This window comes from Jatropha curcas, chromosome 9, assembly GCF_041381405.1.
Source record: "Jatropha curcas cultivar XTBG-Jc1 chromosome 9, XTBG_Jcur_1.0, whole genome shotgun sequence".
Taxonomy (NCBI): Eukaryota; Viridiplantae; Streptophyta; class Magnoliopsida; order Malpighiales; family Euphorbiaceae; genus Jatropha; species Jatropha curcas.
Window position 1 is genome coordinate 26,912,099 of NC_143159.1, and position 11,996 is coordinate 26,924,094.

Below are 11,996 nucleotides of genomic sequence, written 5' to 3' on the forward strand. Positions count from 1 at the left end.
ACAGATAAGAACCAGCAGGCAGCAATCCACAATCAGCACAAGGACTTCATTGCCTCGCAGATTATTAGTGGTTAAAAGTTCGAAGCCAAGCCACAGATGAGGATCCCATTACCCATTCAGCACCAGATCGGCACAACCATTCATCTTTTACATAGAATGATAGCTCCAAAATATACATCTTTACGATGATGATCGAAAAACAGTAAAACTTACCAAGCAATTCCAGTCTTTTACAACCAATTTCAGAGTTACATACATTACTAAAATTAATTAGTTTAACTGAATAAGAAATTCAAACTTTTAGACACCCAAACAAGGCAAAAACAATAGACAATTAGAAAGGGAACTGAAGTATGCCAATTACAGATGTATAATTCATGTTCATTCATGTAAATGAGCAAGTCAAAGAACTAGAGAAAAAAAAGACCAGAAACTGTTATTATAATAAAGAAAAAATGGAAATGACTTGGGATTTCATTTACTTGAGGAATTTTGCCTATTTCAAAAAAAATAATAAAATTAAAACTTCAGCTTTCCAAGGTTATCTTAAGAAATTAAAATTCTAGTTACGAATAAAACAAAATTATCATTGACATTTATCACAATTAAAACAAAAACAAAAAAAAAAATAGTATTTGATCATCACAAGACTTGAGCAAGATTGAACCCCTTCCACAACAATATCAAAAGCATGATTCACATTCTATAGCATGCATCACAGGAAACAATGTCAACAAGAAGCTCGAGATAGGACAAAATGTTAATGAAACAAAAATGATTTGCATTGCCATCTCCCTACAAATAAATAATTTATGCTAGAAATAGCCCAGGGTGCGTTTTTTGGGTCAGTACAAAGCTTAATCGCCTAATCGCCTAGCAAAGATAATGCATGCAAAAAATACAAGCGCTATCGCCACATCGAATGAGGCATGCAAAATAAACTCAACATAATCCCCTATTCTACATTCCAAACAAGGATAAAGTGGGATTTTGAAAGAGCTTCACTCACCTGAAAATATCAACCTACCATAGCAGCAAGCAATTTGGAGTTAATCCACTAGCCACTATAAAAACATTCACACAATTAATATCAATCCCATGCCTAAAATAGAAACCCCTCCATGAGCGAGTAAACAGAAAAAGGAGAAAAAGGGGTATTGCTCAGTGTAATGAACACCTACCTCTTAGTCTCCAGTTTAAGAACCCCCCAAGGAAATATAATTAAATCCCTCAGATCACAATTCTTAGTACATAAAAAGCTCAGAGCTGAAATTCTCAGTATGGACGTGATCGGTTTCCACCATGGTAGTGCCTATCTGGACCAGAGCCTCCATCTCTATAAGTATCTCTGCGCCGATCACCTCCACCATAGCCACCTCTACCGCCCCCTCTGCTGTTCAATCAATTAGTCAACATATTCATTGCTGATCAAAAATCATTGTCTAAAATAAAAGAAGCATAAATGCATACAAAGAGAAATGGACGAAATCATGAATTTTCAAGTCAGTGTTTAGCAGTCCTAACACTATTGCATTGTTTTCTATCTGATGCAACATTTCCAAGAGAGTCATAATTAAAAACTCCATACTCCTATCACCCATCCTATAAAGAATTGAATGCAACCTGCAGATATATTTGACTCTGAATTTGTTCCTAGATGTACCCTTCTACAAATCACAGACAAATTCGTGCGGAAATTAAGCCACCCAGAAAAATACCAGCAGCAGCAAATCACATATCAGTGTGATGTTTATACCACCATGATCCATCACGTGCACAATGGTGACCAGCATGCTCCTAGACTACCAAATCGCAAGCCCCAGGTTCATGTTCGAGGAGATGACAAGCAACCAAATAAACTAAATCCCTATCCTCTAGAATCATAAGTAACAAAAAACCTTACTTTTGGCTCCTTTGGAACAGAGAGAGAGAAGAGGGACAACAGGTAGCCATAGTCAATATTAATTGCATGGAACAGAGAGAGAGAAGAGGGACAAGAGGTAGCCATAGTCACTATTAATTGCAAGTAACAAGATAACAGATACCCAAGGCCTGAGAAAGAAGGCACCTTCCATCGCATCTAGATCCCTCGACAAGGAAGGCCACCATTTTTGGCATCACTGGGTGCCAATTGTTCCATTTCCAACAGTCACATCCCTCAAATATATCTCTCTCTCATTCCACCTTGTTTCAGTTCCTTCCTATGCCTCTTTCCTCCCTTCTCCTTTTCAGCTTCTATGTTTGTAGCTATCCATTCAATCTTCCCCCTTACCTCGTTTCTGTTTCATCTTTTCTTTTTAACATAAATTGAAGTCTTTTCTCAACACACACACCCCCCCCCCCCCCCTTCTCCTTTGGACAGTCCTATTTGTCTTCATTTTTCCAATTTTTTAAACAACTATGCTGAAACTATCTGACATTTGTTTGTTTCTTCAAATGTTCTATCCATCTTGACTTGGCTGTCCTTAAAACTTACTTTATATGAAGTAATTAACTGTGAAATTATTCTTAGCGAAGGGAATATACACGGACAACAATTTAAAAAAAAAAAAAAAAAAAAAAAGAACTCATAAAAGCTCGTTTTTTAGACAAATATTTGATTTATATTGATTATGTAATTCAAAGACGACACGCCAGTTTGATCATATGAGCACACGCTATTCTTAACCTAATATATAAAGGAAAACCTAGTAAAAACAGATTAACAATTTAACATGGTCATCAGAAATTAAACAATTCAACACGGTCATCAGAAATTAAGCATCTAAATTGAAACAGTGCAACAATGCATCTGAAAGCATACATGCTACGAGAAACAAGAAGAGATCATTGTTAGGAAGGTTACCTGTGGTCATAGGAAGGTGGCTGCCTTGGTGCTGATTTCTCTGCCATGGCAACACTGATTTTATAACCCCTTATATCATGATCTGAAAGATTAAGCAAGCAATGAGTATAATACTTAAAAAACAGACGGAATAGAAGAAAAGAAGAGGATGTTAAGGTCTTGAAAACGTTAGTTAAGGGTCAGGTGAAATATTGTTGGAGGAAGCAAAAAACAGAAAAGATAAACAGTAATGTGGTAAATACTGTTAAAGAAACCGCCAGCAGCATGTGCAGCACTTGGATCTTCATAAGACAATACTCCATCGCCTTTGTTGTTTCCATTCTCATCTGTGTACAATTTTATATTCCAAGGCCATTGGTCTTTAAAACCACGCTTCTGCTTAATCCTTCCAACCTAAGCAATATTAATGCAGTTTCCATTTCAATAGAATATTACAATTACATCATATGAAGAATTTGTACTAAAGGTACTTAGCAAAGATTGCAAATTCTGTATTAAGCTTATTATTTCCATTGGACATTTTCCACATTGATGCAACAGAAGCTACATAAAATCAACATATTTCAAATATTTCCGTACTTAAAGATGAACAATTAATAATAAGCTAATATATATTTGTAAAACAATCTGGAAAAAAAAAATCACCTTCAAGGAATTAAACAACAATTACAGAATCATCAAATATAAATCTTCATGCATTTATATTCAAAGGGAAGAAAGAGTTGGAATTACTTGTCCAATGCCACTAAAAAGGTCTCTCAGTTCATCAGTAGTCACGTCAGGTGGCAAATTTGATATGTATATTCTCGAGTTGTCACATGTCTCATCACAATTTCCATCACACTGCTTAATTTTAGCTGCGGCATCAGAAGCATGAGCACCACTTTGTCCACCACCTCCTTCATAACGAGGACCACCGCCAGCACCATATCCCCCGTGTTGGCCACCTCGCCCACCACTTCTAACATCAGTTGTAACATCACCACCACTGTAACCACCAGCAGGACCACCATAAGATGGAGGATAAGCTGTAGGTCCACCTGTATAACTTGTAGGAGGAGGAACTGCATCCATTCCATAATTAGTGTTCCCCCCATATGAGTTAGGAGGTGGTGGATAATTAGCTCCACCTCCAGCACTACCATACGACGGTACTGCAGGAGGCATCTGGTTATAGCCACCATTGTCTCTTCCAGAATTACCACCATAGGAGCCCCCTCTATTGCCACCTCCACTCCTATTATCATAACTACCTCCTCGGCCCCCTTCATTGTAATTGCTACTTCTATTTCCATCATAGTTACCACCTCTACCTCCTCTGTTACCACCGTATCCTCCACCACTTCCTCCTTTGTTATAACCTCCGCCACTGCGATCATTGTTAGAACCAGCAGGAGAAGGAGTGCCACATTTGTTACATTCAGATCTTCTAGCGAAGTTCAAATTTCCACAGCTACATAACCATAAAACGGTTTCAATTAGAAAGCCCCAAACAATAAATTCCTATATATGGTCAACCTTATATCTCCATATTTAATGTTGAATATTTTCTAAATTAATAAAGTTTGGGCCATAGCAATTAAGATCCAATCCCAGATCATAAAATTGCAAGATCCCAGTATTCAAATTTGGTTAATCAATCAAATCTCATGCAGAATTTTTCCTCTGGCAGAATCATAGTCCAATCGGTTTAAGATCATTAGGATATAATAAAAATCATATAGGATCATTTTAGAATCAGGATCCCAAGTAGGATACTACCATTTGCTAAATACTTAAAAAAAAAAAAGTTAGTTTGCTAATGATTACGATTTGGTCAGTTTAAATAATTACCAAAACTGAAGGCCATTAAACAAGTCCATAAAGGTTATTAAACAAGAAAAATAAAATAAAATTTCTATTTTTCCTAATAAAAAGTAATTTTCCATTTATATTGCTCTATTTTTTTTTTAACTTCAATAGGCGAAGTCCAAAGGAAAAATATAGTGAATATAAGGTAAAGACCAGAAAGTAAAATTTAAGTTCTACAAGTTGAGCCAAAAATGATTAGATACTTCTTCGAGTTTTATCTCTCCATCTCTGTACACACTGATAATGTTAATGAAAAGTTGAGGCAAAAATGATTAGATACTTCTTAAGAGTTTTATCTCTCCATCTCTGTACACACTGATTATGTTAATAAATACAATTATTGTTGTATATCTAATGAGTGTGGATTTGATGATGGATGGAGAGGTAAGAACTTCTAGCTTTAGAAATTGATTTTCAAAAACAAAGTTTCGATTACAAAATCTTGCATTGTGTGTTGTTAAGTAGACTAACAGATGAGGTAAACCAATACTCCTAATGGCACATTGTTCTTATTAGCTACGAATGATGAAAATTATCAGTCATTCTTTGATAATAAAAGATTATTTTTAGTATTTTTTATTTTTATTTACAATTTGTAGCACTTCAGATTCTTAACGACGACTTATGAAAAATCCCAATAAACGTAATAAACCAAATCAACTTACAGATTACACCACAAATTACCTCGAGTTAGGGCATAGCCAATCACCGTCTCTTCCACTTCCACCTCGGCCACCTCCTCGGCCACCACCGCCGCCGCCTCTTCCTCCACGATCTCCTCCTTGATATCCTCCACCACCTCCTGCAGATCGGATCAAACAATAATAGTTAGCAAGAGCAGAGAAATAAAGCTTCTACCAGTGCTAGAAATCAAATTAATCTAAAACAAAAATAGTACCACGATTTTGCGAATTACCACCATATCCTCTACCACCTCCGCCACCACCTCGACCACTATAACCTCCACGGCCGCCTCCACCACCGCCATATCCACCATCACCTCCATAGCCTCCAGCACTTGCTCCTCCTCCATATCCTCCTCCTCCACCGCTGCCACCATAGCCACCTCCATATCCGCCAGGGCCACCTCCACCGTAAGATGGAGGAGCAGAATCGCCTTCTTGACCGTACATTCCAGACATGATCTAGTTCTTAGGGTTTTCCTTTTGTCTTCTACCCGATAGCGATAAGAAAAATTAGGGGAAGGACGCTGTTTGGTTACAGGAGCAGAACTTGTATTTATATATACGATATTACTTGACCTTTGAAACTTAGATATTTTGGTAATTCACCGCCCTCGTTTGATCCATATATTATTATATAGGTCGGTCATTTAAAAAAAATAAGGTCTTCAATTTTTTTTTTTACCTTCAAAAAAAAACAAAATATATTTTTTTGGTTCAAAATAACTTCTTATCCATTCCTGCATTGCACAAATTATAATCATAAATTTTTAATTTTATTAATTATTAATTATATACAATAAAATTATTAATTATCTATGGAATAATTTAAGAATTAAAAATTATAACTAATTCTCACTTTTAAAATTAAAAAGATAATAAAAAATTTAAATTTAAATTTAAAGTTGTATTTATTATAAAAATATTTTAAAAGTTATAATAACTATAATATTTGTGGTGTGTTTTTTTTTTTTTTTTGAGTTGTCAGACACATTTGGTACGTGGATCGAGTAAGGTAATTATAGGAAAAAAAATAATCAATTGCTTTAATTAATTGATTAAATTTATATCAGTTTTTAGATTAAAACTGATATAAAGCCCAATTATACATTGTATGATTAATTTAAGTTATGAGGCTGATAATTTGCCTAATTTATCATATATCAAAAATCATAATATATAATTAATAATGTGTTGATTCGGGTGGTAAGCGACCTCAATCCCTGCAAGAGTGAAAATACAAATTTGATCATCGAAAAATACACTCTATTGAAAAAGTTAAAAAATTTTACGTTTTACGATCTGAGATGAGTTACACATCGTATGTACCGGTAAATGGCACTCTATCAACATACTCAACATATTGGAAAGATTTTGTTTCCTCCTTAACATTTTGGTTGTGTTAATTTGATACTAAAATAACTAAAAATCAAGTACGTGCATATCTACTTTTTTTTAAAAGAATTTCTGGAGACCATGAGCTTAAGCCCCTATAGAGCTTTGCCCCTGCCTTCAAAGCAATAGGTTTGTTGTTACTCATTATTTGGCTATAATGCACTTTCCATTAGTGTTATCACTTATCTCATAGTAAATGAGACTATCTAAAAACTCATCAAATGAAATCTTGTTTAAGCCTTTTATTTTTATATTCTTAAGAGAAATTACCTTTAGAAGTCATTCCTTAATAAAGACTTTGCGGTCTTCTTTTCATTTTTATTGGTGAATGTCTTTTCAAATTGTAATTTAGAGTATAGATTCGCTTCTTCATGTCTAGGGATATAAACGAGTCAAGCCGAGCTCGAACTTGCTCGACTCAAAAATTAACTATCCTGAATATTTTAGGATCGAGCTCGGCTCAATAAAAGCTCGAGTTCAACTCGAAAAATTTTAAGCGTGAGGTTTGAAACTCAAGCAAATCTAAAATAAATATTATATATATAAGCTCGATGAATTTTCGAACTGAACATCACTAGACTCGAACTCAGCTCGTTTAACAAACGAGCTGGCTCCGGCTCAAGCTCTATTCGAACCGAACTTTTTTGAAATTTTTTCGAGCTGAGCTCGAATAGCTCATGAGCCGGCTGGGCTCATTTACCCTCTTATTCATGTCATTTCATTCTTCTGGAGGTTTTTCCTGTTGAGCTCCATTAGCAATCTTTATAGGCTTGTAAAGTAAACCTTTAATAGTTTCCATAAAATTTACACTTTCCACTCTAAGAAAGTAACACATTCAATATGGATAGTCAATATCGTAAAAGAATGGGCTTAATAATAAATTTGGTGTCCCAACCCTCTTATTTTTATTTTTTTGTCTCAATAGAAAATTTTCGCAACTAACATTTTCACTCAATTGTCTCCATCCTACGTAGCAAGTTGGAAATACAATTACGAAGGAAAGGAACCACTAAAATAAAAAAAAAAACATCGCATAGGACGACACTAAGACTGCCACTTTGGATCCACGTGTATAAAACGTGATTGGATTTTATCAAATGACAGTATTGCCCTTATTATCTCCCTTCTCTTCAGGCAACACTCCCTCTGTCTCTCGTTCCTTCAACACTGAAACCCAGGTCACTAAATCAAAGGGGATGATCTTGGCACCATCGACGTGAATTGCCGCTCCATGGGTCGCATCTCTCTCCCCACCGTGAGTCCAACCAAAGCAATCATGAAAAAGAAAACAATGATAACCAAAAATTACATACTGCGACACTGAATAATCGAGGAAAAAGCATCAGAACCAAAAGGAGAGGACTTGTAAACTGAAGTTAAAATTAGGAAATTTGTGGAGCAAGAACATGAAGGTCAAAGTGTAACTTTTAATGAGAAAAGAGATGAAAACCTACTACAGTGTTGACAAAACCTTAAAATTTACTTCCCAACAAGAGCTTTAATGGTATTTTTCAAGGCCCAACAAGATTCAAGCGAAGTCCATCATCTTCATCCAGCAAGTGCTGACAAAACCTTTGCATTTACTTCCACCTTCTTCTTGTTCAACTTAAAGGTGTGATTCCTAATGCAAAATATTCCCAATCCAGTGGCGGACCCATTTCGCCAATAAGAACTTTAAGCCAAGTATGTGCAAGTTTGTATAAGCAAAACACTTGGATTAGAAAAAGCGAAGGACTTAAAGAAGAAGAAGAACAAGAAGAGTGAAGAAGAAAGTGGAAGGAGATGTTTTAGCAGACTCAACTTGCTCCCAATTCAGAATCCTAAAATAGCTTTAATTCTATCTATCTTGCAAAATCACTAACCTCACACAAAAACTCTCGATGTTATTAATCCTACTGACATCCTTAAAAGACAACAAGTGCAATACAAATGTAATTTAGACTACCAAAATTGCAAAAGCAAAGAATTCCATTGAGAAAATTCTTCAACCTCTCAACTTTATAATAAAAAAAAAAAAAAATACAACTTCAATAAGAATAATAAAGAAGGATCCCTAAGGTACAATATGGAAGCTACAAGTTTCCAACAAAAGCAAATTAAAGGATTATTAGACGTACATAAAAAAAATAAAAAATCAACATACGATTGGATTAGCCATAGTAATTATATTTTTAAGTGACTTTTTAGCTTTAAAATTGTCCAAATATAGAGATAATGGTGAAAGAAAAATGATAAATTACAATTTAAAAAATCCTTTGTTTGTTGAGTCGTTCTCAAATAGATCATGTGTTGAGATCCATTTGATACTTGAATCCTCTCCAAGTGGATTGTGTACACCACCATGCTTGTCAAGTGAAGAGGAGGTTTTTTTTTTTTTTTTTTTTTTTTTTTTTTTTTAATTGTACTTTTAGATTTTGTATTGACTCAACACATAAATTCATTACTTTCACGAAAAACCTTACGACATCCTCAATTTTTATTTTTATTTATTGAATACTTTAACTTATATAATTGGACTTATTAAATACTTTATTTAACATATTGAACACTTTATTGTAAAATTAAATTGATTAAATGTTAATTAGATGACTGAAAAATATAAAAAATATAGTTAGCAAAGTTGTATTATTCACATACCAAATTAATATTTTACGTATAAAATTCAAAAAACTTTTAAATTATTGTTTTTAGCGTAAAAAGAGATAAGATTATTTCAAAAATTGAAATTATACTTTCAATTGTATTAATCACATCTACAACTAACCTTTAATATTACGGAAAATACCCAAATAAATTATACATAAGAATCAAATTCATACCAAATAGGGATTCGTAATAAGCTTATTGAAATTATTTCTTTTAAAGTGGGACATTGAACTCATTACTTGCTCCTAATATCCAAAAAGAAAATTAAGAAGTTTCTTACCCCCACAAAAACTAGTGGGTCCCTCCTTACTAATGGACATAATATATATAGGAAAATATCAATCCAAGAGGCTAAATAGACAACATAATGCATGCAAAGAAAGACACAAAGAAGACATATTTTGTAGGAGCGAGCACTTTGCGGAGAACTAAAATCATGTGGTAGGGCCCACATTTTTCTAATACCTAAGATCTCAACCCTTTGGTTGGTGGTGGATGAGACCTTTACCACGATTATGTTTATTCGGTAAAATTAGTTATTTTTGTTGCTGGTAGCTGTTTTAGTAACGTTTATGTGTTTGAGTAGTTTTTCATAAAATGCTAAAAGCTAAACTTTACATGAGGTTAATCTTTTATAAAACATTATTTTGACATTTAAAAGCTAATTTAAACGTTATGTTATCGAATACTATAAAAAATAGCGTTTAATGTTTTAATTGGTCAGAGCTCTACAGGTTAGTTAAAAAGTTATTACCGAATACAATATTAATATATGTGCAGAGTAGGGTTATTGAACCTTTTTTTTACACATTTTTCTACGCTAATGAAATTCATGCAAAGGAAGGAGTAAATTCATATACCAATGAGGATATTACTGATTGTTCAAACAGAGGACAACCGAATCATAAATCAGTAAAAGAGTTTTGAAATAGCATTCATGGACAATAATATTTTTTTTAAGAAATTCTTTTTTATTGGCTGAATGTATGTGACTATCAATATACTGGGTATAGACAAATCTTATCCACATGGAGAAAAACTTAATCACTTATACACCAAATCAAGTACAAACAGTATTTGATTGCGTTTCGGTGTATTATCTTAAAAACCATTAGCATCATGCATAACTCATATTCGCTGGAAGTTGCAAGAGAACAGGTAGTCTCAGAGGATAATTCTGAACTAAATTAACAAGCTTATCAGCACAGTAATTAGCCTCACACAAGGAAGATCTTACAGTCCCATTCTAGAGAAAAAAATTGCCTAACAGACAATGGATAATGAACTTCAAACACGAGTAAGCTTTGCAATATATGGAGTACGTGTCTTCTTCTTCTTCTTTCAGTAATATTAATGGGTGGAGTGATGATTATAATGATTTAATTAATATATCCTTCAAATGCCCAAAAAGAAAGAGAGAAAGTGCAGAATAGCGATAGTTTGGATTTGGACATTTCTTTTTGTGATTACCCATCTTTGTTAGTGTTATTGTGGGACTTTTCTTTTCCTAACTTCTCTTTTTTGAGCCTTTAATCTGTTTTTTAATGGTTCCATAATCATTATTAATTAAGATAATTAGCTAACTGATAAAACTCCACCAGTTCTTTACTGTTCAGCAGAAAAATTAATCACTCAAAAAGAGTGACGATGATGGTCACGAAGCCTAGTGTTTGAATGTATCTGTTCTTGGTATCAGACAGCCTTTTTGGCTTGTGGGACATTTCACCTAACCATTAACTGATACGTATAGATTAAATTATTGAAGCTAATGAAGAAAAAAAATTATTAATGGCAATTAATTGGTACATGTAAATTTGTCTCGTTGATAATGCTTAATCAATGATCACTACCAATAATACTAAGCTGATGTTTGTTTGTGCTTAGTTTGCATTATATAAGGGAATTAACTTCTTTAGGGATGATCGGGATTTGAACCCGGATCTATTGCCCGTAACATGAGAGACCAATTAAATTCGGCTCGAAACTTAGTCACAGTTAAGACTCTTCGCCCCTCTCTGCAGGTGTGTGTATAGTGAAGATTGAACCTGAAAGCTCTTCTACTTGCCCAACCTGGATTGCTAATAGAACCACAATCTGTAGGTAAATTAATTTGTATATTAAATACATTCACATTATACTTTTTGAAAAATAATTTTCTTAGAAGTGTATCTTCCCGGAAAGTGGACCATTTTAAACCAAACGAAACATATTATTTCATAGAAAATTGATTTATATATCAAACACATTCAAATTATACTTTCAGAAATATATTTTCCTCGAAAAGATACCATTTTGAATCAAACGAAGCCTAAAATCATGTTGGATGCAACATAATAAAACGTATATTAGTTAGAAGCTGGTTATGCACGCGCAGAAGGCACTAAAAGGGTTAAACAATGGGAATAATGATTAATATTGGTTTAATTGTCCTAATTAGTAGAAAGCGAGAGGCATAAACCACTTTCAAATCTACTTAAAGTGTCTAAAAGGAGGGTGGGTGGACCACACTTGTCCACTCAACAACACAATACAAAGAAACAAATCATGAATAAATTAGTGCAAAATGAAAATGTACA

At 33.9% G+C, this 11,996-nt stretch overlaps 1 protein-coding gene across 5 annotated transcripts; it reads right to left on the minus strand.

The window, feature by feature from the left end:
• Nucleotides 1–760: 760 nt before the first annotated feature.
• On the minus strand, nt 761–5,927 carry TAF15B (TBP-associated factor 15B). Of its 5 annotated transcripts, XR_002284916.3 has the most exons (7): nt 5,595–5,926; nt 5,381–5,498; nt 3,578–4,298; nt 3,088–3,238; nt 2,846–2,927; nt 1,182–1,393; nt 761–1,064 (listed from the first exon to the last, which is right to left on the minus strand). XR_002284916.3 is itself a non-coding variant. In XM_089725754.1 (6 exons), the coding sequence occupies exons 1-6, from the start codon at nt 5,836–5,838 to the stop codon at nt 1,276–1,278; spliced, it is 1,428 nt and encodes a 475-aa protein (XP_089581880.1). In that variant the 5' UTR covers nt 5,839–5,927; the 3' UTR covers nt 761–1,275. The 5 variants fall into 5 exon arrangements, 4 of the variants coding, with proteins under 4 accessions (XP_089581880.1, XP_012079034.1, XP_012079026.1 ...); XM_089725754.1 differs by having other exon boundaries at nt 761–1,390; nt 5,598–5,927; XM_012223644.4 differs by having other exon boundaries at nt 761–1,393; nt 5,598–5,927.
• Between the last annotated feature and the right edge of the window lie 6,069 nt (nt 5,928–11,996).